Source organism: Paramormyrops kingsleyae, chromosome 1 (assembly GCF_048594095.1).
Source record: "Paramormyrops kingsleyae isolate MSU_618 chromosome 1, PKINGS_0.4, whole genome shotgun sequence".
In the NCBI taxonomy this organism is placed as follows: Eukaryota; Metazoa; Chordata; class Actinopteri; order Osteoglossiformes; family Mormyridae; genus Paramormyrops; species Paramormyrops kingsleyae.
Window position 1 is genome coordinate 69,012,659 of NC_132797.1, and position 24,032 is coordinate 69,036,690.

At 44.6% G+C, this 24,032-nt stretch overlaps 2 protein-coding genes across 7 annotated transcripts in view; both read left to right on the forward strand.

The window, feature by feature from the left end:
- Window positions 1-4,877, forward strand: part of LOC111856538 (activin receptor type-1) — a 29,837-nt gene extending 24,960 nt beyond the window's left edge. For all 4 annotated transcript variants that reach the window (XM_023836617.2, XM_023836854.2, XM_023836775.2 and 1 more), the window contains exons 8-11: window positions 66-341; window positions 2,098-2,295; window positions 3,378-3,508; window positions 4,147-4,877. In XM_023836617.2, coding sequence (XP_023692385.2) covers window positions 66-341; window positions 2,098-2,295; window positions 3,378-3,508; window positions 4,147-4,281 — 740 coding nt within the window. In that variant the 3' untranslated portion in view covers window positions 4,282-4,877. The remainder of the gene's footprint in view (window positions 1-65; window positions 342-2,097; window positions 2,296-3,377; window positions 3,509-4,146) is intronic.
- A 2,050-nt stretch (window positions 4,878-6,927) lies between these two features.
- Window positions 6,928-22,236, forward strand: acvr1c (activin A receptor type 1C). Of its 3 annotated transcripts, none has more exons than XM_023796794.2 (9): window positions 6,928-7,138; window positions 10,135-10,365; window positions 15,244-15,489; window positions 15,665-15,895; window positions 16,930-17,097; window positions 17,767-17,923; window positions 18,561-18,685; window positions 19,005-19,135; window positions 19,217-22,236. In XM_023796794.2, the coding sequence occupies exons 1-9, from the start codon at window positions 7,069-7,071 to the stop codon at window positions 19,340-19,342; spliced, it is 1,485 nt and encodes a 494-aa protein (XP_023652562.1). In that variant the 5' UTR covers window positions 6,928-7,068; the 3' UTR covers window positions 19,343-22,236. The 3 variants fall into 3 exon arrangements, with proteins under 3 accessions (XP_023652562.1, XP_023652643.1, XP_023652727.1); XM_023796875.2 differs by having other exon boundaries at window positions 15,247-15,489; XM_023796959.2 differs by lacking the exon at window positions 6,928-7,138 and adding an exon at window positions 8,617-8,804.
- Window positions 22,237-24,032: the final 1,796 nt, after the last annotated feature.

The following is a 24,032-nucleotide window of genomic DNA, read 5'->3' on the forward strand; positions in this document are numbered from 1 at the left end:
CGGGGCCCCCTACAGGTGAGGATGGGGCCCGGATGTTGACCAGCTGTCCGCCCTCTTTCCCGCAGGCTTCATCGCGTCGGACATGACGTCCCGCAACTCCAGCACCCAACTCTGGCTGATCACTCACTTCCACGAGCCGGGCTCGCTGTACGACCACCTGCAGCTCAGCACGCTGGACGCCTCCGGCTGCCTGCGGATGGCGCTGTCAATCGCCAGCGGCCTGGCGCACCTTCACGTGGAGATCTTCGGCATGCAGGGCAAGCCGGCCATTGCCCACCGCGACCTGAAGAGCAAGAACATCCTGGTGAAGAGGAACGGGCAGTGCTGCATTGCTGACCTGGGTAATGATGACGGCTGCCCAATGCTGGGTGGGGTGCCAGGTATAGGCCACGCCCACCTCCGGGACCGCGATAAGCAGCTGGAAGATGGATGGTTTACCATGGTTTATTTTTATGGTCTTATTTATATTATAGCAACAGTAGGATTAGCAGTCATATATGTAAGCACTGTTGAACTGGCATGTATCACAATCCAGGTGTTTAACCATCTTTCTATAATTCAGTTCAATTCAATGAATTTTTATATAGCGCCTTTCACGACAGATGGTGGCATCAGAAGGAGTGTGACACCCCAAGGCATTTGACAATAGTGTGTGACAGTCCATTGCTACATCATTTATATAAAATAAAATATGACATGTAAAAACGGGATGATTGAATGAATGAAGAGAGAATGAAGATAATGGAGGAGGGGAACCAAAAACTAATAAATAAGAAGAAAAAATCCTCCCGGGGTGTGTGTGTGGGGGGGGGGGGGTTGGGGTCTATGGATCAGTGAGAAAGTTCTCTTATGCGTTTATATTTATTTATATAGTTTATGGACATAAATGTGTGTATGAACATATACAGTACATGTATAAATATGATACAAATATATATATGTTTTTATATAATGTACTTGTGCATAAATATGTTGTGTATGTAACACGGGTCCAAATACTGTGCCCCCCATGTCTGAGAAGCTTCCTCTCGTAACCCGCCTGTTTGTTTACACTGTGTTTGCGGCTCTAATGCCAAGGCAGCACCGTTAATTTGGTGAGTTCGGGGCCCGGGGTCGGCCCGAGCCCTGAGCCTATTAGGAGACGCCGCCGGCGATGCAGAGGGGGTTAGTGGCCGAGTGGCCAATCAGCCCCAGCGGTAATACGTGGAGGCAGAAGTGGAGGCAGCGACGGGTCTTGGACGACGGCGCCCCCCCCCCCGTGCCATTTGAAATGCCCTCACTTACGAGCCCATTTCCAGAATGCCAGTAATTTATTAGGGCCAGAGAAATGTCAGCGAAAGTCCCCCCTAATGGCTTTTTAGTCAAGGCCGAGGAGCAGTCAGGGCAGGAATGCGCCGTGTAAAAACCAAAAACAGACAAGAGCCAATTTTAATGTTTTTTTTTTTTTTTTGATGCACTAGACCATCACGACGAGAAGATGTTGTTCCGCGTCCTATGCGACGTTTTGAGCAAGTCGAGCCCCGTTTTTATCCCCTTCGGTTTCAGAGTGGCTGTGTTTCTAAGTGCTCTGGGTTTAATCTGGGTTCCATCTTCATTATTGTAACATTTCTGGGAAGAACAGCTTCGCGCTGATGTGGTGTTTTTAATTGCTGCCTCTGTTTGCTGTATCCAATTAGCTGCAGAGCATTTCCCTGAAGCCACTAAATGTAAAAGGACGTAGCGCAGAGTCTTTAAAAACATATTACTAATTGAGTAGTTAAGATTAACTCATGAGCAAAAACCAGAATGTTCACAGCCTCCGCCCCACCAAAACTATTCTGAGGACATCATTCTATAATTTAATTTTTTTTTTCACCAGTATTGCATTATGTCCACAAGAGGGCAGCACCTATTTGCTCACTTAATGCAACCATGATGGTGGAACCTGTTGATTGTTTTCTGTGTTGCGCAGGGTTCCAGCATCGCCAGCCGGCCATTAATGTGCTTTCGGTGCTGGGGGGCTTTTGGAGTCGTGTCCGTGGGCCCGGTTCTGCTGTGGACGCCATCCATCTGTCATTCTTTCACTGATTCCTGCTCGGATGTGTGTTCCTGTCTCAGGGTTGGCCGTGATGCACTTTCAGGACACCAACGAGCTGGACGTGGGGAACAACCCCAAAGTGGGCACCAAGCGCTACATGGCCCCTGAAGTCCTGGACGACTCCATCCAGACGGACTGCTTTGAGTCCTACAAGCGGGTGGACATCTGGGCTTTCGGCCTGGTCCTGTGGGAGGTCGCCAGGCGGACGATTAGCAATGGTCAGTAGTTAGCAGAGCGCCCCCTGCTGTGCTGTTCTGACGTTTACATTAATAAGGTGAGCACACTTTACATGAGGACACAAGCAGCTCATCTCTAAGTGGACAGTCACCACAAAGTACTGTAGCTACCAGCTAATGTTATCAGAATTAAGTTTTTAACGTTGAAAATCTGTGGCCTGACAATTCCACTGGCCAAATAAATTTTGTGGAACACCGAGAATATCAACATTTTATTACTTTATACTAACCTCTTAGATAGTTACACTAACACTGCCCTCTAGGCTAATAACTGGAGTTATTGAAGTGTGTGTGTGTGTGTGTGTGTGTGTGTGTGTCCTACTCTATAGGTAATAAACTAAAATATGACACCTGACATTTTCTGGTGTTGGCCAGTGCTCCCACTACCTGCAGAGCAATGTAAATTGGCATGGGAAGGTTTTTTAAAATCAAAAACCAAAAAAAAACCATCCAGGCTTTAGTCTCTTGGTCAGTGTGCACTGGATGATGTGGCCAGATGTGTAAAAGCACTCTAGATATTAAAAGTTTTAGCATTAGTATTTTGCTATTTAAATATGGTCTGTTATGCATTCCTACTGAGCATTGAAAGAGAGGAGAAGTTTGCGTCCTCGTTAAGAATGTGAAAGGACGTGAGATTGACTGCAGAGTGCCCCTATGGGGGCCGGGGGCCGGCGTGTACCTGCTTCCCGCATGTCGGCGATTTTACCGCGGCAAGTCGCCGCACTTCCCCTCGAGGTCCATTTCCGCCAGCCGGCATGTACGAGGACTGCTGCCAGAGGTGAAATGGATATGGGCGTCTTGGATCAAGGGGGGGGGGGGTCGGCAGCCCCTGGCTATTTATAGGGGTTGCTGGGTGCGAGCCGCCCCACTGTGCTGGCGGTTGGCGCTGCCCACTCGCGGTCCTGCCCTCCGCTGTCTACAGCTCTGTTGTGTTTGAAGGCTTTATATAAACCCCAGGTTTCGGATCATAGGTTGGCGTTTCCCCCGGCAGAGTGGGCCCACCTTAGAAACTCACCCCCCCAAAACGGGTCCCGATTTCAGCGTGACTCTCTCTCTCTCCGTAGGCATCGTGGAGGACTATAAACCTCCCTTCCACGACATGGTACCCAATGACCCAAGCTTTGAGGACATGAAGAAGGTGGTCTGTTTGGACCAGCAGAGACCCAACATCCCCAACAGATGGTTCTCAGACCCGGTGAGTCTTCAACTCGCACTGTTCTCCTCATCAGATGCACTCTGAATGAAATTTAGGGGGCTAGGTGCATATGGGGAGGTGTACATGCCCCCGCCCCAATAAAAGGCAGATCCAAGCATGCTAAGCAATGCACGAACACGCAGCAGCCAAACATCTCCAACTGATCAGACACTGAAAAGTGAATTAATGAGCATGATGCTTCATGATGAATTGGCTGGCTTTTAATCTGTTGTCATGGGAACCAGGATAAATCCAGCACAGTAATTACCTGTACCTGTGCGGGTCACCTTACAGAATGGCCTGTGCCCCTAAGCAGCTCTTAGTATTCATTGTCACCCGCTCCCACCCGCCACCTTCTCCCCCACCCTCCATGATGAGATCCGGTTAATTGGATGTCTGCTGCACCATATCTACAGACCTCTACCACACATCTTCTCAGAAGTGCTAGAAACCGTTCGGATGCAATGTGATTAATCTCCCGCCTTTGGTCTCTGGACACTCGGTATCAAGTTTTCACCTTTCCGTACGATCATTTATCCCCACCAGATACAAAGTAATTCACTTTTGTTTTATTTGATTGTCCTGGCCGATTTAAATATCCCACCTCAACCAACTTGCTTCCCATTTTTTATTTGCAGACGTTGTCGTCCGTCGCAAAGCTAATGAAGGAATGCTGGTACCAAAATCCCTCAGCCAGACTGACTGCGTTACGCATCAAAAAGACCTTGACGAAAATCCACAACTCTCTTGAGAAAATTAAAGCGGACTGCTGAGCAGCCTCTAAGAGGAAGAGTCGACGTCCTTTAGAACAACCAGCGAAGTCTCTTTTTTGCCTGGCAGTGCTGGAAGGCAGGCAGGGTGCCCTCATAGCGGTACCTTTATTTATTTTGAACTTCTGTTGGGATATATTTTTCTTTTTTACGTCCAAAGATAGCTCAGCGGGCATTGAAAGACGGTCTAGTCAGGTATCCGAGGTGTGACCGTCCTTTAAGTTTGTGGGAGTTTTAGTAAAATGTTCTTCAAGGAAGAAACGACTCACTAGGAACTGGAAAATCTTACTTTGACACAATTTTCATTTATTTATTTTTTGTTTTGTTTTTTTGTTTTTTTTCCCGCGGGGGGATGTATTTCATAAAACATTCTATTGCACTAGCAAACTTTAAATTCCTTGCTTACACTGTGGAAGCAGAAGTGGAAAAACTGGGAGATAAAAAAACTGATTTATTTTATACTCCATACGCAAAGTTAGCATTGCTCAGAATAATAATTAAAAACTAGGGCTGTATTAGAAGCATTTCTTACACTTGTGTTTGCGGTGTTACGAAGCCTGTCCGTGTTTTTCATTAAACCGGTCATTTTATTTAACGCACATTGTGGTGCAAGCGGTCTTTCCAGTGTGGCGATGCCTGACCCATTTGGATGTACACATTTTCTATATCCCGTTTCAACCCTTCGTTGTAATTTAAATGTTTTTTATTTTCATTTTTCTTAGGCCATAAGTTTTTATGGTAAATAACAAAAACACACATTTAGGACATTAGACGATGGTGAACTTGTGCAGAAACGGAAGTCACTCCATGACATAGACAGCGTCGATTACATTAGTACTTTATATAAAGTGGTGGTTTCTAAACTATAAAATGCAACTATAAAAAATAATCTGAGTATTGTCATCTTTAAACCAAGTTTTCTAAAGTTCATGTAGGCCTAATTCACTCACTAAATTCCCTTGTGCCAAATTTCAGCATCTCGTTGCATGGGATTTATTTTAGTGTGAAAGGTGAGTCACTTCTCTGCTTACAACACAGCCTACCTACCACTAGTAAAACACATATTTCGTTACAATACTTTTATTTAACAAAGTCGGGTCAGATTGTAAAAACAAGCATATAATTTCACGTAGGCCTACCACGCTGCTATTTTGCGCAATAACAGCGTGACAATTACCGTATACCATGTTTAAATCATTGTAGGCCTATCTGGTGACATGAATAAGTATTAAAGATGGCTAAAGTTTAGATTGACTGTTGTATAACTGTTCGGCTGCATTTACCAGCCCATCCCTGCTAATGCGGATCCCCGTGCCGGTTAGCCGCTCTGATTCCGTTTACTTGTCTCTCGCGTTCAGACCCACTATTGCACGCGCAGCTAAAATCGATGTATTGGAAGACTTCCGGTACAATTATATCCAGAAATCGAACTTAACTACACCAACTACCCAATTTCTTAATTTAAGAAGGAAACAAAATCAGCCGCCTAATTAATTTCGTGCGTCTGGTAAATACGAGTTACGAAACACTTCGGCATCAAATGGGATTAACGAAATCCGGGGGAATTTGTTTTTCTCTAGTATGCATTTGGGAACGAGTTGGCTATGCATTCATAAATGTAGAGGGTGTATTCTTCAACATAACTATTTCTAGAATGATAAATCATTTACCAGCACTGTTTTCGTTCATATATTGGCACACGGACACCAAGAGCAGACTTACAGAAATATGTAACCCTTTAATAATGTTGGTCTTAGGGCACACTATCGGAAAAGGTTAATATTCATTGCCTGATTTTTGCCAAACCCTTATTCGTGTGTTCCGCTGTTTCTATAGTTACGAATAGTTTGCTTAATGTATTCATGAAAGGAAAAGGAAGACGATATATTCTGAGTTTGACCCCAAATCCTTTACTAACAGTCTGTTGAAAATTAATAGCAGTCTTTAATGGAAAATGAACTTTAAAAAGGTTGTTACTTGAATTTAATGCTTCACCGAAAACATTTAAACTACGGCAGGTTCTTATAAGGCTTGTCCATTGCATACTGCAACTGTTTGTTTTCCTTGGATGTTGTTGGTGTTTTTCCATGAACTTTGCCAAACAATTTCTTTAAACCTCCTTATATCAGAAGGTTTTATTGGAAAACTTAAACTCCATAAATTCTTTATATAGCTTTATTGTAACACGTTTTGACAATTTTCTTTTTCTTGGAAGTTGACCGTTCACGTGCTGAACTCCAATTGCCCCTTCGGCTGATGCATTTTAACTTGCGCGCTGAATGCAAACCTGGCGCATTTAATCCAATTCTGTTGCTAAGGGCTACTTTATTTCAGCTGCTGTAAAACTGAAAATGTCACTGGGAGGAATCACTCTACACCTGCCCTAAGACCAGCTTGTTAGGGGGGGGGACATGCATTCATCGAAATACGATGCATAATATGGATATTAAAATTAATAATCTAATGCATTATATTCTTTTGCTACTGCGCACTTATCGCCAGCGTGTCACATTGGGAGCAACACCATTGAGTCACCCACACGTGTATTTGTATGTGTCTGTAATGGATTAAAAAAAAAAAACGCACTAATCCCCTTCATTCCCAATCCCCGCGTGGGGCGGAGCGCCTCTCCCGCCCCGTCCTCAGCGCCTGGATCGGCTCCTTTTTAGTTGAGAAATGCGAAGCGTGGCTGGTAGAGCAGAGCAGCGCCCAAGTGTCGGATGATTGTCGCTGCTTAACAGCGCCTGGACTGCAGCCTTTTCCTCCAGTCGGGCACATGATTCTCGGGCCATGACTCGTCCCAGGTATCGCACTGTTGGGACGGCGCTGATTTTCCTTTCCGTCGCACAGCTGAGCACAGGTAGCTTGTCTAACTTCTTTGGTGTATTTTTTTATTCTATAGTGCAATAAGATGAACTTCTAAGTCTTTGCAATCCGTTCAAGCGCGTTTTACAAGTAGATGTAGTGTGGAGTCAATGAACGTGGTTTATATTTAGACATGCTTTGTTGTGTCGGTAAATGTTTCCATTCATAAACCGCTTTCCTTGATTCATTGAAACGTATTTGTTCGAATTTGACTGACAGCGAGCGAAATTCCGTGTTTCATCAATTTACCTGACTCAAAACGTATATAAAGTGACAGTACAGCTGATCGCCATTAACTTCTATTAATGTAATTTTTATAGTTGCTTGTTGCACAAAATCACGTTCCCGGTTCTGAGCATATCAAATGCCAAAATATTTCCCCGTTAAACAGTACTGCAGATTCATTAAAAACTAGCACTTTTTAAAATATCCGCTTTCTGTAAATGAGTCGTTTACTAGAGCATACATTCCTCCTTGACGCAACCTACGTCGCGCTTTACCTGGGGTTGACTGTTGTATTTCGGTTTCACAGGTATCAAATACACGTGCATGATAGATAAACAACTTGGGATAAAGAGTTTGCATAGTATACTTTATCTAAATGTAACGTTAAATAGTTAAGCAGGTGTTGTGTACAAGTGAATCCAAATAGAAACGTGCATTTTATTGAACGGACGTGGAGTTTACGTTTGCAAGGTAAGTTTTTGGGTACATCGAGACAGTGCGATGAGTATGTTTGGGAAAAACCCCATCATAAGGGTTATTAAACCTGACTTGTGTTTGAAACTGGCCTGCGCACAAGCTATATAAACATTGTAACGTAGCAGATATTAAAAGTTGATTTATGAAGGCTGTTTTTTTATATCCTACTGTAGTGAAGATAATACCCTAGGTATGTGTACTCAGGGGAGATTTTTTTTTAAAGCTGCTTACACTAGACCGTGTAGCACTAAGCCAACGCTGAATGCAGCGTTCCTCGATTACATCAGTCTAACTAGAAAGCTACCCTTTTTGTGACGTCATAAACACACATGGCTCCCAGATCTAGTTTGTCAGTTACTGAGTGAGGTATACAGCTGACAGTCTACTGTTGGTTTAAAAACGTTTATCCGCGATTTTATAAACTGATAGTAAAAGAATAGTATAGTCTTTGACTTTCTTTTTTAAGTCAGTGAATCAGAAGTTGAATGCAGATGGAATGCCTTTTCACGTGGGCTATATACTAATCACTTAGCGCTGCCGCATCGCCGGTTGACTACTGGGGGAATCGCGCAGGGTGACATCGGGGGGAGCCTTGTCACCGTGGGCTGGGGTCGCGGGGGCAGCCGCTGGTCTTGCACGTCTGGAGTGTTTTGCAGGCTTCAGCAGGGTGGGGGCCATGCGACGGCTGGCCGGAGTTGGCAGCATGTGCTCCCATCCCTTGTTATAGGGGGAGGTGGGGGAGGGTCTGCATTCAGCGGTAAGAGATAGGGAGTGAGTAATAGTAATAGGGGGAGAGAGATCTCGTTTCTCCGTCTTTGAAAATATTTAATTTGTCTTCCGTTGGGTACATTTTTGAACATGTTTTTGTTTTATGTTTTGGATAGGTGGTTACGGAAGACAGATTCTTGCATGTATGGTTTCTGCTATCCAGTCGAGTTTAGTGCACTTGTTATAGCCAGGTATGATTTAGGTATTTATTAATATCGCGTGTAGTTTAATTTCGAGGGGCGATTCTAAAAAATAAAAATTAGTACGATTAAATGGTAATGGGCGCGGGAGGCAACCTTCACGAACGCCGTAAGGTTAACCCAGGGACTGTGGGCAGGGTCGCCCTTCTGCCCGGACCTGAGAAGGATCGAGAAGGTGTCAACACCTGAGACCCGTTTAGTTCCGCTATCTGGAGGCTGCCGCTCCTCGTTATTTGAGGGGAAAATAATCGAAAACGGGATTTGTAACAAATATATCTTTGGCTTAGTCACTTTATAGTCATTTAGAGAAATTTGACGGAATCACGGCTTTCAGAGTACAGTTTAGGTGCTTACCTCGGCCGGTCGCTTGAGAGTTCTGAGTTTATAAAGTCACCAGTGAGTTGGTTTTAAAAAAAATAAATAAAAAATCACCGTTTAAATTGGCAAACGTGTGTCTACATCTCTGCATCTTGAATTTGCTTAGATTTTTATATTGTATACATGCTTAAGGTGTGAGAGAGAAGCTCAACTTCAACAGCATGATTGACATAAATTTTTTTGTCAACCATTAGGGCCTAAAAACGAAATTAATCATGCATTTTGTAATTTTGTCAGTTCAACTTAAAACGCCGCAATCTTTTCAATATTCAGATAATAATCCTCTACACACTGAGAATTTTATGAGAAAAGTGCTTTATAGCAGAACCCGTAATGCAATTTGCCAACTGGGTGGATAGTGTAACATTTCTGTTGCCTATATGGACTGGTTTCAGCAGCATGGAGGGAAATTTTAAGCTCGTCTGGTGTTAGATGCAGATCTATTACAGAGCTGCTTTTCCTCGAGAAGCAGGCGAGAGAGACATTATGTAACCAGAAGTCTTGCTCTCTAACATTTTGACATTTGGGTTAACTTGTGGGGAAATACCATGAGCAGTGTCTTCACTGATACAGTATGTAGTAAGCCTTCTGCAAATGCGTAGTAGGTATGATGATGCAGTGGATGTTTCTGAGGATTCTTCTCTAAATGTAATCTTATGAAGTCACGGTGTAAATTTGACTGCCATAACTGTGGCTTTGGGGAGCAAGCAGTAGAGTGGGACTTTTGAAAATGCAGTTCGTTGAAGTTGGTGGATCAAAGTTAGATTGCAAAAATGTTTCCATCAACAGGAATCGGTTCTTGTATTAATGTAGCTACACAATGGAAAGTTGAAGGTTCTTGGGCTTCCTGTCCTACCTACTTTGTAGGATCCCTGATACCTCTCAGGTGATGATACCCAAAGCTTTGATTGACTGACCCCTCAAACCCCTCCTTCCCCTGAAGGCCTGAAATGCATCTGCCACATCTGCACCAACAAAACGTGCGAGACGGGTGCAGACGGGGCTTGCTGGAACTCCGTGATGCTGATCGACGGGAAGGAGGAGGCCGTCAAATCCTGCCTGACGCCCTTGGAGATGAAGGGCCAGGTCTTCTGCTACAGCTCCCGCAACGTCTCCAAAAGGAACTGCTGCTTCACTGACTTCTGCAACAATGAGACTCTGCACTTGTACCCAGGTAAACCTGACAGAGCCCCTTTCACCTCCCCGAGGAGCAACTTGGAGGAGAAATAGCTTCTGTGGGATTGTCAGGTCCAGTTCCAAAAGGCCTATGGATGTTCTCCCGATGGGGAACAAAATATCGTGTTGAGTCTGTAAATATCCAGGATATCAGCCTTGGACGAATGAGCATTCATCGTGATGTGGGGTCTCCCCGTCCTGGCTTTTATGCTCAGGATTTGGTGCTTGTCAGGATGAGTTAAATACTGCTTAAATTTGCATGCCCAGTCACATAACATTTCAAGCTGAGGTTATCCTCTTGGCATCCTGTGACATTGTAGCCATGGCCTGTAAGTACCTCAGCAGGGATTAGATGCTTTTCCTATAGCTGCTTTGGGGCTGGTCAGACTCACAGATGGGACACCATAGCTATATGAGATTAGCACTTTGGAAAAAATGTACTATATGCATCAGCTGCAGAGAAATTATCAAACAAGATGAAAATACTCCACAATTACAGCCATGGAAAAAATTGAGTCTACGATTTTAATTAAATCTGAATTTTTAAATCCCGGTTTAATCCTGGTTCTGCTGGCAGAGGCTACACTGAGCGTCAGGCTGCTTCCAGGCTTAGAGTTTCTAAGACAGCAGGACACAAGAACAAGGTGAAGCAGGAGACACTGGGAATGACCAAAAACCAGCCAGGTAGAGAGTGGAAGTGACTTTCTAATGGCAGTGATGACCGTTAACTTATCCAACAGCTTCTCATGAATCATAGGACGACATCAAGTGACCTTCAAAAGGAATGGGAAACATTAAGTGCAGGTGTGAAGTGCACTGCTAGGACAGTTCATATCAGGCTCTTAGAAGCAGAACTGAAGTCCCATAAAGCCAGGAAGAAGCCCTTCATTAATGAGAAACAGAGAAGAGCCAGGCTGCAGCTCGCAAATATATATAAAAGAAAAATATTATTCACAGATGCACACCCATAAATTGAACAGAGTGAAACAAAAAATTGCGCAGTGGTCTCTTAATTTTTTTTCCACGGCTGTAGAATAACAAAATGGGGAAGTATGAGACTTATTATGAAACCCAGGTAATATTTGAGGTGCATAGTTCAAGTCTAGAAAATAAAAATCCAGACCAAGCTTTTATTTCAGTCAACCAACTGAGTACTCTGTGACTACGACTCATTTTATGCTCAACTGGTTGGTTGAAACCTATCCGCCTCTGGTCTTGCATTAAAACTACAGTTCAAATCTGCTTACATTTTCCTTACATCAGTTTCAGCATCGTCTGCATGACTCAGAGGGTAGCCCCCCCCCCCCCCCCCCCTTCCTGACTGTGAGAACTTATCAAGTGGGATGGATAGACGGATCGATGGACGGGCATCACACTGATATCTGTCTACTGCATCACCCATTACCTAATTGGAGCTGCACTTTCTATATAGCGGTCCAGGCTGAGAGACTTATGGCGCAGAGACACGATGCTGGATGGTGGGGGCGGCCCATGGCTGGCACTGTAACCTCACACCTCCTGGCTCTCTGTGTTTCCTCCAGAACGTGGGCTTTAGGTGAATTTTTTTTTTTGTCTAAATTATTGCCTGTGGTATGGATGCTCCACCAAAGTCCTCACGAGTCTGGGGCACTAAGGGTAGAAGTTCCGAATGAATGCAAGCGAGCCCTGAATGATTTATTTAGCTCAGATGTTAACAACCATGGTGTCAGTTTGAGAATTCCATACATCACAACAGTTCTAGTCCAGGGCTTCGTAATGCTGCGATTACCGTAACTCTGGAGGGATAACATTCAATGTGACAACCCTCAGACCGATCAGGCCTCTGGGCTAAGCCTGAAGATCCTAGCAATTCCCTTATGCCCCATGGAGCATGTTGGTGTCCTGTCTAGATGTTCCCCTGCCATCTGCTTCCTGCCATGTGCCCTAGGGGCAACATACGCGAACACTCAGCAGATTCTTCCCTATGGCTCTAGGGGACCCAGGGACAGCCTTCTATCTCACCTCAGCTCTGCATGGAAAATGCATGTATGGAGCCAAACATCTCATGATGCTTCGTTCTTTTCATGTTCTTTTGTCCCGTGGCAGGGTTGTGGAAAAGATGTTTTATTTGCTCAATATTTTTTTTTCTTTAGATCCGAAATGGATGGATTTGCGGTTTGAATTACCTGTAATATATTGTTCTTGTCTAGTCAAGGTGAGTGCTCAAGCTAATTATGCTGCACTCTCTTGTAGTGCTTTATTTTGAGAACTGGAAAGAGATGGGTAAAGCTTATTTAATGCCCATTATTTTTTTTTGGATCACTCTGAATAGTTATTTGTAGAAGGTTATTTATTTCAGAACACTCTATCTCCGCCGCTCCGTTCTTGGACCAGGAATTCTTATCTCGTCCCCATGGACCAGAACCTCTTGCCTGGTTATTAGCGTAACATGTGGATGGGTTACATGATCGAACGCCATTAAGGGCGAAGTTGTGAAATTGTGCTGTTGTGAACTTCTCCCGTGTGGGTGAGGCAGAACCAGGGATGGGTTTTTGGTTTTTTTCATCAGCAGCTGCATTCGGTCCCTGATGACTGTAACCCTGGTTACCACATTGATTTTATTTGTTGTGACGGAAACGCTCAATGCTTCTGATGCTATATGTGCCAGTTGCCTGAAGTTTGCTTTTTTTTTTCCTCTCGCGTTAATTGGGCAGGGGGAATGGGGGGGATGTTGTTTTTTTTTTTTTCCCCTCTGACCTTGTTAGTCTAAGGTTGCTCATGTGACAGACAGGATCTCTGGCTGTAAAGTTGAGCCTTGTTAACAGGCTGGCGGGAAATCAGATGTTCAGCAATAGTTTTGCTATTTTGATCAAGTCAAGTAGGGGTCCTTACACTAAGGCTGCAGTGTCTCTCTGCTTTTTATTACTCTCCCACAAACTTTGGGTCGACCAGAGCTCTTATTTCTGTGGCTGTCATACGCTTTAGTAAACGGTTGTCTTCACCTAAAGCTCCTTGCAATCACATGACCAAAGCGGAGGCACTGGAAACCTTCCAAAATACAGATGGATTCCATGAAGTCCAAAGTACTCGGTTTTGGGAAAAGTTAATTTGCATCTTGAAGCTGTTCAATGATTCATTGATCTCTCTACAGAATATTTCACCCTAGGGCTGGCATTTCAGCTATATATGGGCATACAAATATATAACTGAAGTTAAGCTTCATTTGTATTTCATAGGCATTCAACGTGCTGCATTTAAACACAGAAATGGAAATATCTAAAGCAAAACCAAAAACTTCATTTCCCCCCCATGAATAACTAACTCATCCTTTGGCCAGGTTTCTATAATTGAAAAAGGTAATTTTTAAGACTTTTTATGCCAGAAACAAAGGGCCATTATTGTTGCAAGCTTGTTAATATGTTGTAATTGCTGTGAAGATGCTGTTTGTAGTCAAATTACCTCCACTGTTGTATCTCAAAGAGTTCGGCTCTCAGCAAGCCCAGTAACAGCCGGCTAGCCTTGATCTCCAGGAACACTCCAAGCTCTGGCGAAATCCAGTGCTTTTTAACAAGTTCTCGAGATCCTCACTTCTGGGTTTAGTTCATATAGACACCCCCCCCCCTCCCGTGGGACGGCCTGCTCTCGGCCGGGTACGTTGGGTTGCTCAGTTTGGAGATCGGCCTCGTTCCAACTGGAGCCTGAGGTTGGGAATAATTTTAGGTGAAAGACTCGATGTGTATTACAAAACACCGCATGTCCGTTCCTCTTCCATCCCCTATGACACAGATTCTTTGCAGACCAGTGTTGCAAGAGTGGGATCATGCTTCAGAGAAAATAAGTGAAAGCGACAGACTGTAGGGGGCTATATAAGGATCGGCAATGCGGGAATGGAAGTAGCGGGAAAGGATGACCTGTCCCACCCAGCATCCACTCATCTCATTAGGATGGGATGGTCACTGTGCGGCGTATATTCCTGAGAGAATGGCGGAGAGTACATCTCACACGTGGGCATGATGAGCAGATACACCACTGCCCTGCTGTAAGGATGTAATAATGCACTGGACAGTGCTTCAGCTCCACACTGGGTGTATTTCAACATGCAATAACACCCCCCCCCCCCCCCTACACCATACAATTTTCCCTATAACAAAGCTTATGGCGCTAAATTCTCACATAGTGTAATACTAATTTAGGTGTACAAGTATTGTGTTATTCGACGCAGTCCTTAGTGACCCCAAGCAACTCCGCATTTTTGTTCTGTCCTGGTACATCTGAATCAAGAACACCAAATACCTGGTACAGGTGTGTTTGGGAGCTGGGAGGGAACAAAAACAAGGACTGTCTGGGGCTGTCCGAGGACTGGACTGAGATACATTGTTCTAAAGCAGGGGTGGGCTATGTTATACTCAAAGGGCCGGTGTGTGTGCAGGTTTTTGGGATAAGCTTTAGGTCAGCTGTTCAGGTGTGAGGACTCTTCAGCCAATCAGTCCTCTAATTAGTAAACTGAGTAGGGAGTTGCAGCGCAAACCCGCACACACAGCGGCCCTTTGCGGATAAGATTGCCCACCCCTGCTCTGAAGACATCCCTTAAATGACTGTGTTGTATTGCACAGCCTGTATGGTGCCATCTGAAATCTCATAATGAAGAGACCACTAGGGGGCAGATGGACTGCAGTCTGTGTTCATTCTGCAGAATTTCATTTGGTACAGACTCTTCATTTTTTCCTCATTCCCTGCCATTACTTGTTTGTTTATAGGTTTCATGTTAAGGTGCCGTGAGTCTTAGCAGTTGGCATCCCGTGTGGGACTCGGAGGATGGCGGAGAGAGGGTTTTTTCGGAGACTGTGACGAGGTCTCCCCATGACCGGACACCATTAACGCCTCGATCGCATCTCAGCAGGGAGGATCCAGATGGAACCTGGCTGGGGCAGGCTGGAGCTGGCGGCCGTCGTCCTGGTCCCCATCTGCCTGCTGTGTGCGGGGGTGCTGTTGGTCATCTGCGCAGCTCACGGGAGGCACTGCACCCATCGCCGCATCCGCAAGCATGACGTGGAGGAGCCCCTGGATGACCAGAGCCTTATGGCCCCCCACAAGAGCTTGAAGGACCTGATCTTTGACATGAGCACGTCGGGCTCCGGATCAGGTAATGGCGCTCTGCCCTCTACGCCAGCAGATCTTAAGTGTAATCAAGAACATCCAAAGTTGGTCTTATTCCTCAAACATTCTGATGGTTTTCTCCCAATTTATGAATTGGGAAGGGTCTGGAACAGTTTTTCTTGGTTTATCTTATAGTTGTAGGTCACAATTTCTCCTACCAGGACTCCCACTGCTGGTCCAGCGAACGATCGCCAGAACCATCATCCTGCAGGAGACCATCGGGAAGGGAAGGTTCGGGGAGGTGTGGCGGGGAAAGTGGCGAGGCGAGGACGTGGCCGTGAAGATCTTCTCGTCCCGGGACGAGAGGTCCTGGTTCCGCGAGGCAGAGATCTACCAGACCATCCTTCTCAGGCACGAGAATATCTTGGGCTTCATTGCTGCTGACAACAAAGGTAACCTCACAGGAACGCTTGGGATCTGCCTTGGCTTTGACTGTCTTTCATAAACGCTAATTGGATTTAAAAGGTTTGACCTGTAAAGGACACCTTATCGTCACAGCAACGTGACTGATATACCTGCCTGCTCCCAGTCTCTGGGTAAAACTTGGCTTAGATTTTAATGCATTTAACAAGTCAGAAGGCATGCCGTGTGTCAGGATGGGTGCAGTTGTTCAGGGGCAAGACTTTTCTCTTCAAAACACCTCCTATCCGCAGAGACGCTTCTTAAAAGGCAGATTAACAATGAGTGGAGAAATAAAGCTTTGGCGCCCCATTGTGGATAAAACTGTCAGTCTTTAAACTGGCTTAACCTGCTGACCGCTGGCAGTGACTGGCAGCGCACGGTAATCCCAACTAAACATGGCTTTCAAAGCCTCGTTTTCTATCCAGAATTACAGGAGATACTCGACATGGCTCCAGGAGATGATTGTCTGCCATTCTGATACTGTCTCAACCTGAAAATCCTGCAATGAATGTCTTCTAATAAAGTAACCAGTAACATCTATAAGAATCTGTGAACACATTCATAACACATTATAATGCATTCATAAAGTATTATAAACATGGGTATAATTATTCAGTAAAGATTTTAAATTTTGAATGCTTTTTGAAGCTCTTATTTATAATGCACTATAGATACCTTTGTAGTACAGTACAAAGCATCCTTAATGCTTATACCGACCATTATAATGCATCATGAAGGTATCTATAGTGTGTAATAGATGACGGCTTCATTGGAGCTTATGGAGTATTATAATCAACCCTGTAATATATCTCCGTAATCTGAAGGTATCTATGCTGCATTATAGATGAGAGCTCTAAGTAACGTGTTACCAAGTAGCCTTCTCTTGAACTCATGATTTAGACCAAAGAAGGCCGTTAACGAACTTGTCGACTTGGCTGTTATGAGGCGATCGCCCTCCAGTACTGATTGCAGAGGGAATAAATGTGAGGATGTAGATTCTACGGATCTCCGTGCTCTGTTGCAGATAACGGGTCGTGGACACAGCTGTGGCTGGTGTCTGAGTACCACGAGCACGGCTCTCTGTATGACTACCTGAACAGACACACGGTCTCGGTAGAAGCTATGCTCATCCTGGCGCTCTCCATCGCAAGCGGGCTGGCTCACCTCCACATGGAGATCGTCGGCACTCAGGGTGAGTCGGCAGTGGGCGGGATCTACTGGCCGGTTTGACCCAATGGAGAGCGATGAATGAATGAATGAATGTTACATTTATATGGCACTTTTCAAGACACCAGTAGCACTTTACAGAACCAATGGGAGCCACTTCAGCCACCACTGAGTGGCTCCCACCTGGATAATGGGAGTTACGTGTCATCCGAAAGACGGCCCCATTTTTTACAGCAGAGTTCCCGTCACTGCACTGGGATCCATGGGGTGGGCTAACCTGCTGGCCACAGCAACACCTCTTCCAGCAGCAACCCAGTTTACCTGGTTGGTCTCGCATCCAAGTACTGGCCAGGCCCAAACCTGCGTCACATGGATTACTTGGTCAGAACTGCAGCTGCATGGCTGCTGCCAAACTATGTAAACTAGGCTGTAGGGTCAAACCAGTCCACTGGTCTTGAGTTGCAAAGACTCTTCCCTTTGTTGCTGTGGAAGAAATTCCACATTCTTTTGTATTTGATGGTAACTTGTATGATTAGCTTTAGTAATGTATTTATTCAAGGCAACTCAAGTTAAATGATTGAGTTTCCTATCAGCACTGAAATTCCATGTGCTTGCAGCTGACAGTCTATTTTGCAGGGAAGAAGCGAATGAACCCAACAGAACCTGAATGTTAATTCGGTGTTTCATCTGACAGGAAAACCCGCCATCGCTCACAGGGACCTGAAGTCCAAAAATATCCTGGTGAAGAGGAATGGCACGGCGGCCATTGCAGACTTGGGCTTGGCCGTAAAGCATGACCCAACCACGAACACGGTCGACATCCCAGCCAATCACAGAGTGGGAACAAAGAGGTAACGGTCAGGACCAGGCAAACGTTATTTGCATTCAGTCCATTTTTGGTTTATTACATTATAAAGTTGTAACTTTTTACTGCTTAAAATTTATCTTTTTACAATAAACATTTATGATGCCTTTTCTCTAAACAAAAACAAAGTTAATAAACATAACCATTTGGGTAACCTCAAGAAAAGATGCCTCAAGATAAACTGATGAAGTTCAAAGGCTCTTTAGAGATTTTTTATTAGATCCAGCTGAGTGTTTGTGAGATTTCCAGAGATTATTTCTCATGAGAGACATATGAGCAATAAGCCAAAGTAGAAAGGATTATAAATGCCTTGTAGAATTCAGTTGTTTTTTTTTTTGTATGGAGAAATTGGAACAGAAAGATCTCAATCACTTTTTCTTTTCCCTTGTAATGTAATTTTTGAAAATTTCAATTTTTTGTTACCATCCAAATTTCACAGAGCAGAAGATAAAGTTCAGAGTGCGGCTCGTGTGACGCGGTTCAGCTGTTTTGTTTTGTTTTGAGCAGGTCAGTGTAGCTTCTGTTCTAGGGACTTTGTGTCCATTTCAGCACCGAGTGCGTCACGGTTTACGGCCGGACGGAAGATGCACATTATTAGGATTTAATGACTTTATTGACCATAGGTACATGGCCCCAGAAATCCTGGACGACTCGATCAATATGAGCAACTTTGAGCTGATCAAGCGGGCGGACATGTACTCCTTGGGTTTGGTGTTCTGGGAACTGACTCGGAGGTGTTCTGTGAGAGGTAATGACATCAGCGGGCATCTTGGGTAAATGGGAACGTTAACATTTGTTAGCACCGATTTCTGCAGGAAAATGTTGCAATGAAGCAAAAGACAGAACAAAAACAATAACGTGCAATAAAAATGCATTCGATTATGTTCGTCTGCATTTATCAATTACCTGTTTGATTTGACCTAAAAGCACATACATAATGCCGTGATGCGTCTTTTTCTTTCATGTGGAAGCATTAAGGATCAAAAAAGTATGTGAAAATAGCACTTGAGCCACAGATGAAATAGCTTGTTATAGTGAGGATGTCATTCCTGTCTTTTTATTTGTAGGAGTCTATGAAGACTACCAGATGCCTTATTATGATATTGTGCCTTCCGACCCATCTATAGAGGACATGAGAAAGGTCGTGTGTGACCAGAGACTGAGACCCAACATTCCAAACCAGTGGCAAAGCTGTGAGGTAAGGATGCTCTCTATAGATTGACGGACGCTGACTTTAGACTGCACTTGGGTGCGATTTGAAGGCGTGTCTCTCTGCCAGGCACTGCGGGTGATGGGAAAAATCATGCGGGAATGCTGGTATACCAACTCTGCCGCCCGGCTCACCGCTCTGCGAGTCAAGAAGACCGTCTCCCAGGTGGCCAACGTCAAAGACATGAAAGAATAATGGACCCTCACCCTCGCCCAACGTTGACAATGTACTTCATCGTAGAAAAACCCAGAAGAATGCCACCGATTGACTTTCATGGCTCCTCCCCCATGTTTGTGTTTAGTACAGCCCGAGTACTAACCTACCCACTGTGCCAATGGACCCAAGTGTCCAGCGGGACATTTCAAAGACAGTTACTGTCCTGCTGGCCCCAGTGTCACTCGCCAATGGGTGACGATAATGTGAAACGACTAAACCAACCATTGTCAGAAGACTCCATACTACCTCAAAACAATTGTCCAAAGCTTGAATTGCTTCACACTGGACAAAGTGCACATCTGTGAATGTTACTGAGTAACAGCCCCTCCCCCCACCCCTGCCCCAAACCATGCCTGATTGTACAAGACACCCTTCCTCTGCCCAAAAAACCCATCAGCTACCAGGAACCTCTTCAAGACAGGGAGTAAGATCAGATGATTGCGACATAGATTAAGCTTAACTGCCAGCATTCAGTGTCTGCTGATGGCTAACCCCATATGCATGTGCCTTTTAAAAAAAAAAAAAAAAAAGCGAAACAAAACCGACCATCATTTGAAACATGTCAGTACTATGTTCATGTAGCTATTGTAAAGACCATGCATCCAGCACTCTCGTGGATGTGTTCCTCTGGTACGTGACGCTTTGACGGATGGAACAGAGCAGGCTTTAGGGAAAAAGCTTCACAGCCGAACACACAGGATGAAGTGATCTTGGCATCAGACTGATAAATACGGTGAAGCTATAAAGGGCAGAGTGAGCAAAAACCAGCATTTCCCATTGCCTTCCCATTGCCTTCCCATGATTGCTGCTACAAACAGGCAGCCGTTGTTCATCTGCTCCTCAAGCACCAGTCATTGATGCACAGGTCCAACTTCAATGTTTCGCATGGAAGAAAGTTAGTGTTGCAGGTTTTTATATCCGGGAAGCAGAAGCCTTTATCACCCACAGTGTTAACGAGTTTCAACAGCAACACGTTTCTTTAGTATGTATGTCTAACAAATGTGAAAAAAAACTACTCGTTCCAAACATCCTTATTTAAACATTTTGGTTGGCTTCAGGCTAATATAAAATGTATTTATTTCAATCTCTTTCTGGAACAAACAAAAACAGGAACAGTCTACATGCTGACTGCCAATGATGACCTGTCTATGTTTTTAATTCATTGCTGCATCTTAGACACATGCCAATCTAACTTGTTGCATGGTTAGGATGTATAAGCTACGATAAAACTTTTTTGTTTAATGTTGAATTCCTTTATGTTGCACTTTAGTGTTGCTTTAAGCTATACAGTATATGAAACAGAATATATTTTAAGTGTACATTTCTGTATCTATATGAGATTGTCTAAGGAATTTGTATCGGACGTTGGTCAAGATTCACACCCAAAGAACAAGTTTGTGAATTCCCAGAATGCTGATTTTAGTCAGATATAAAATTGCTCATTTTGTATTATCTTTTAGTAGAATATCATCAGTTAATCCTTCATGGTGTCCATGAAATTTATATAACTCTGCATTGATTGCCGCTAACTTACTGCTGTTGTAACTGTTTTGTTCTTTTAAGCTTGTGACCCTTTTCATTAATGGCAAGATTTTGCTCACAGGAGTTGAAACTGCAGTCTGGGTGACAGGAAGCAAATGTGTTTTTTTAATAATCGTATCTGTATTCCAAATGGTGTTGGATGCTCGGTGGTGAGTTACCATCATTAGCCTCTGCGATGGCTCACCGTTCACCACGTACAGAAGACTGCAAAGAGCCGCTTGGAATATGTCGGGTCAATCCGTGGGCTTGTATAGAAATGCCCTCTCCCTCTGTTTATTATTAAAATTTTTTTTAGCAATTTTAGCTTTGTCTATGTTCACACCCGGCTGTGGATGGAGGGCTATTATCTTGAGGATAGCTTGCCCAGAAACGTGCCGTTATTACTGGGCAATGATGAGCGATGGTCAAGCAATGAGTGACCCGTAAGACGCCATGGAGACCAGCTTGAGATACTGGCGAGATCCATCCTGTACTCCATGTAACACTTAAAGCTGAAAGTCTCCACTGTTGCCTGGGTCACCCCCATCTTGGCCCTGTGGACCAGCGTTTCCCAGCCCAGTCTGTTGGGACCCCCAGAGGGTCCACGTTTTTGCTTCCTCCCAGCTCAAAAACGTACTGGCCGGCAGTCCCAGCGGACTGGGTTGGAAAGCACTGCAATAGTGCTGCATCACTCCTGTACAAAGAAAACATGACTATTATCAGAGGTACGGTGGGGGCATAGATACCCTGGCAGATTCAGGGGGGCCCACTGCTTTACAGGGGCCTCTGATATGCAAAATTATGCATTTTATTTGGTGGGGGCCTCAAGGTGACATTTTGTTACAGGGCCCAGAATTTCTAGTCACACCCCCTGACCGTCGTTACGAGACTCGAGGTTAATTCTTGTCACAGCATTGACGCCGGCCCCTCCATACTGGTGGCCCCCTCTGCCACAAAGCCTGACTGTCCATTTCTCTGTGACTGTAGCAAAGGCTGCAGCAGAACAGTGTGAGTACAGTGTAGGGAATGAAATGCGGACCATCACTGGCTACAAGCAGGCTGGAAACACTGCCGTAGATGGGAGCACAAACAGGCCTAACTCAGGCAAGCCGGCGAACACGATGTGCTTGAACCCACTGGGTACAGCTGTGGATGTCTATTCATTCCATCCTCTATTACTGCCGTCGGTATAGGCTGTGAGTCACCCAGTGTACTGTCAATGTGCTGCCACACCAGAATGCTTTCCTGTGCTGTCGATTCTGTGTTACCGTTTGTGATATGTGTGTGTGTGTGTGTGTGTGTGTGTTTTAAGTATCTGTAGTCTTGGTGAAAATAATAAATATGTGAACAAATTGTTTGGTTCCCTGAAATTACACCACCGGAGGAGGTCTGAGTGGGAACTTGGAAAGGCTGAGAGTGGCTGGTGTTTTGGATCACCTCCGGCTCCCCCCACGAGTGAAATAAATAGCTGTGGATCTGTGGAGACCTGGATGGGCAGCACCTGACACGCTCTGTTGTGGGGGGGGGGGGTGCAGGGATCGGCAGAAAAACAATGATGCAGTTGGGAGGCAACACAAAGATGAGGGTTGGAATTTATTCTTTTTTTAATGGCCACGTGAAAGATTTTATGACGGAGTAAAAATACGTGCTGTATGTACACTGCATGCAGCCACTAAGATGCTGACTTATCCAGAAAGAAACTGGTGATACTGAAACTCAGTGGGGATGACGTTACATTGTTCTTATGGCAATTTTTCTTTCAGCAACAGGAATAACAACACTATTACTGCATCAGTATGTCATGTTTAAAGTTGCGTGTAAACTTTCATGATATATTTCTTCATCAGTTCTTCAGACACATTCGGTGTGTTAAGCTAGATGACAGTTCCGTAGTACAGGGATGGCATATTTTAAAATGAGTCATCGCAGAATAGCTGGTTGACTATTACCCCTGTGGATTGCGGGTTTGAATCCAGCCTTTGCTCTATATTGGTAGTACATTCATTTCCTTGCACTTGTGGGTTTCCTAGGAAAACTTTAGTTTCCTGCCCATAGTTCAGTTCATCAGCTTCTCTCTGGGGTGAATCTCCCCAATAGTGCTTGGGATAGGCTGCAGATTGCGGGGTCCTGATTGGATAAGTAGCTTTTATGGACAGTTATGTCAGCATGTTATATTTACATTATTTCAAATGCACAATTCAGCTCAAGGAACCGTGGTGCACCCTGCCCTGGATTCCCTGTACTAGGCTGTAGGTCACACAGCCCTGTTTGACCATTTATATGTATATCAAGATGTTAGGGTTACATTAGTTCAAACGACCTTTTGTTCCAAAGGACGGCTTGATGATGGTGATGTGACTTTCATCGCATCGTTTCAACTGTCATTTCCAAAAGTAGCCCTACATACGTTTACTGGTCTTCGGTGACCCAGAGGATAATGTGTCAGTTAGACAGAGGAAGTCACCTACCCAGCGCTTACTGGTGACACTACAGCAATGACTCAGCGTGTACGGCCTTTTCAGCCGGTCGCCGGTGAAAGTGGTGGAAAAAGAAGCGTTTGACAGTTATGTGTAGTTTCAGTATTGGTGCTTCTCTAAAGACACGAGAAGGACTTCAGGGAGATAAGCATAATAGACAGGCAGGAGTCAAATTCTGCAGTGTTAAGTAACTAACAGTTTCTTCCAAGAACAGATTACAGTGCAACATGCAAGAAGCCTTAGAGCATCTGAAAAGTTTCACCTGGGAATTTCAGATGTGCTGAGGTCAGATGACGCTAGAGTTCCGGCTGATTGGCCAAAAAAGGGTTACCGCTCCAAGTTTAGCATTCAGTTATTACGCAACTTAAGGCATCACTTACATGTAGGCAAACATCACGAATACATGCTTAACCAAAATGCAGAAGTAAGAGTGTGTGAAGCAACAGGTCATGACGCAGTAAACCAGCAGAACTGCCGGTCCATCATAACACCATCAGTGATTGACGTGTTGGTGCCGCCACGGTAAGTTTAGCCTCGGACAGCTAATGCTAACTTTCGTATATATTCAGGTCAATGGCCACATATGGGTCTGTAGTTCATGCTCTTTTGAGTAGATCTGGTCTGAGTATAAACAGCCCATCACCACCTTCCCTACAGCCCAACCAAATGGA

What these genes read in the sequence shown, in the direction of transcription:
- acvr1c (XM_023796794.2), top strand. Translation starts at nt 7,069, where the DNA reads ATGACTCGTCCCAGGTATCGCACTGTTGGGACGGCGCTGATTTTCCTT. An exon ending in GACTCTGCACTTGTACCCAG is followed by an intron (nt 10,366 to 15,243) that starts GTAAACCTGACA and finishes ATCGCATCTCAG; the next exon opens with CAGGGAGGATCCAGATGGAA. An exon ending in TCGGAGGTGTTCTGTGAGAG is followed by an intron (nt 18,686 to 19,004) that starts GTAATGACATCA and finishes TTTTATTTGTAG; the next exon opens with GAGTCTATGAAGACTACCAG.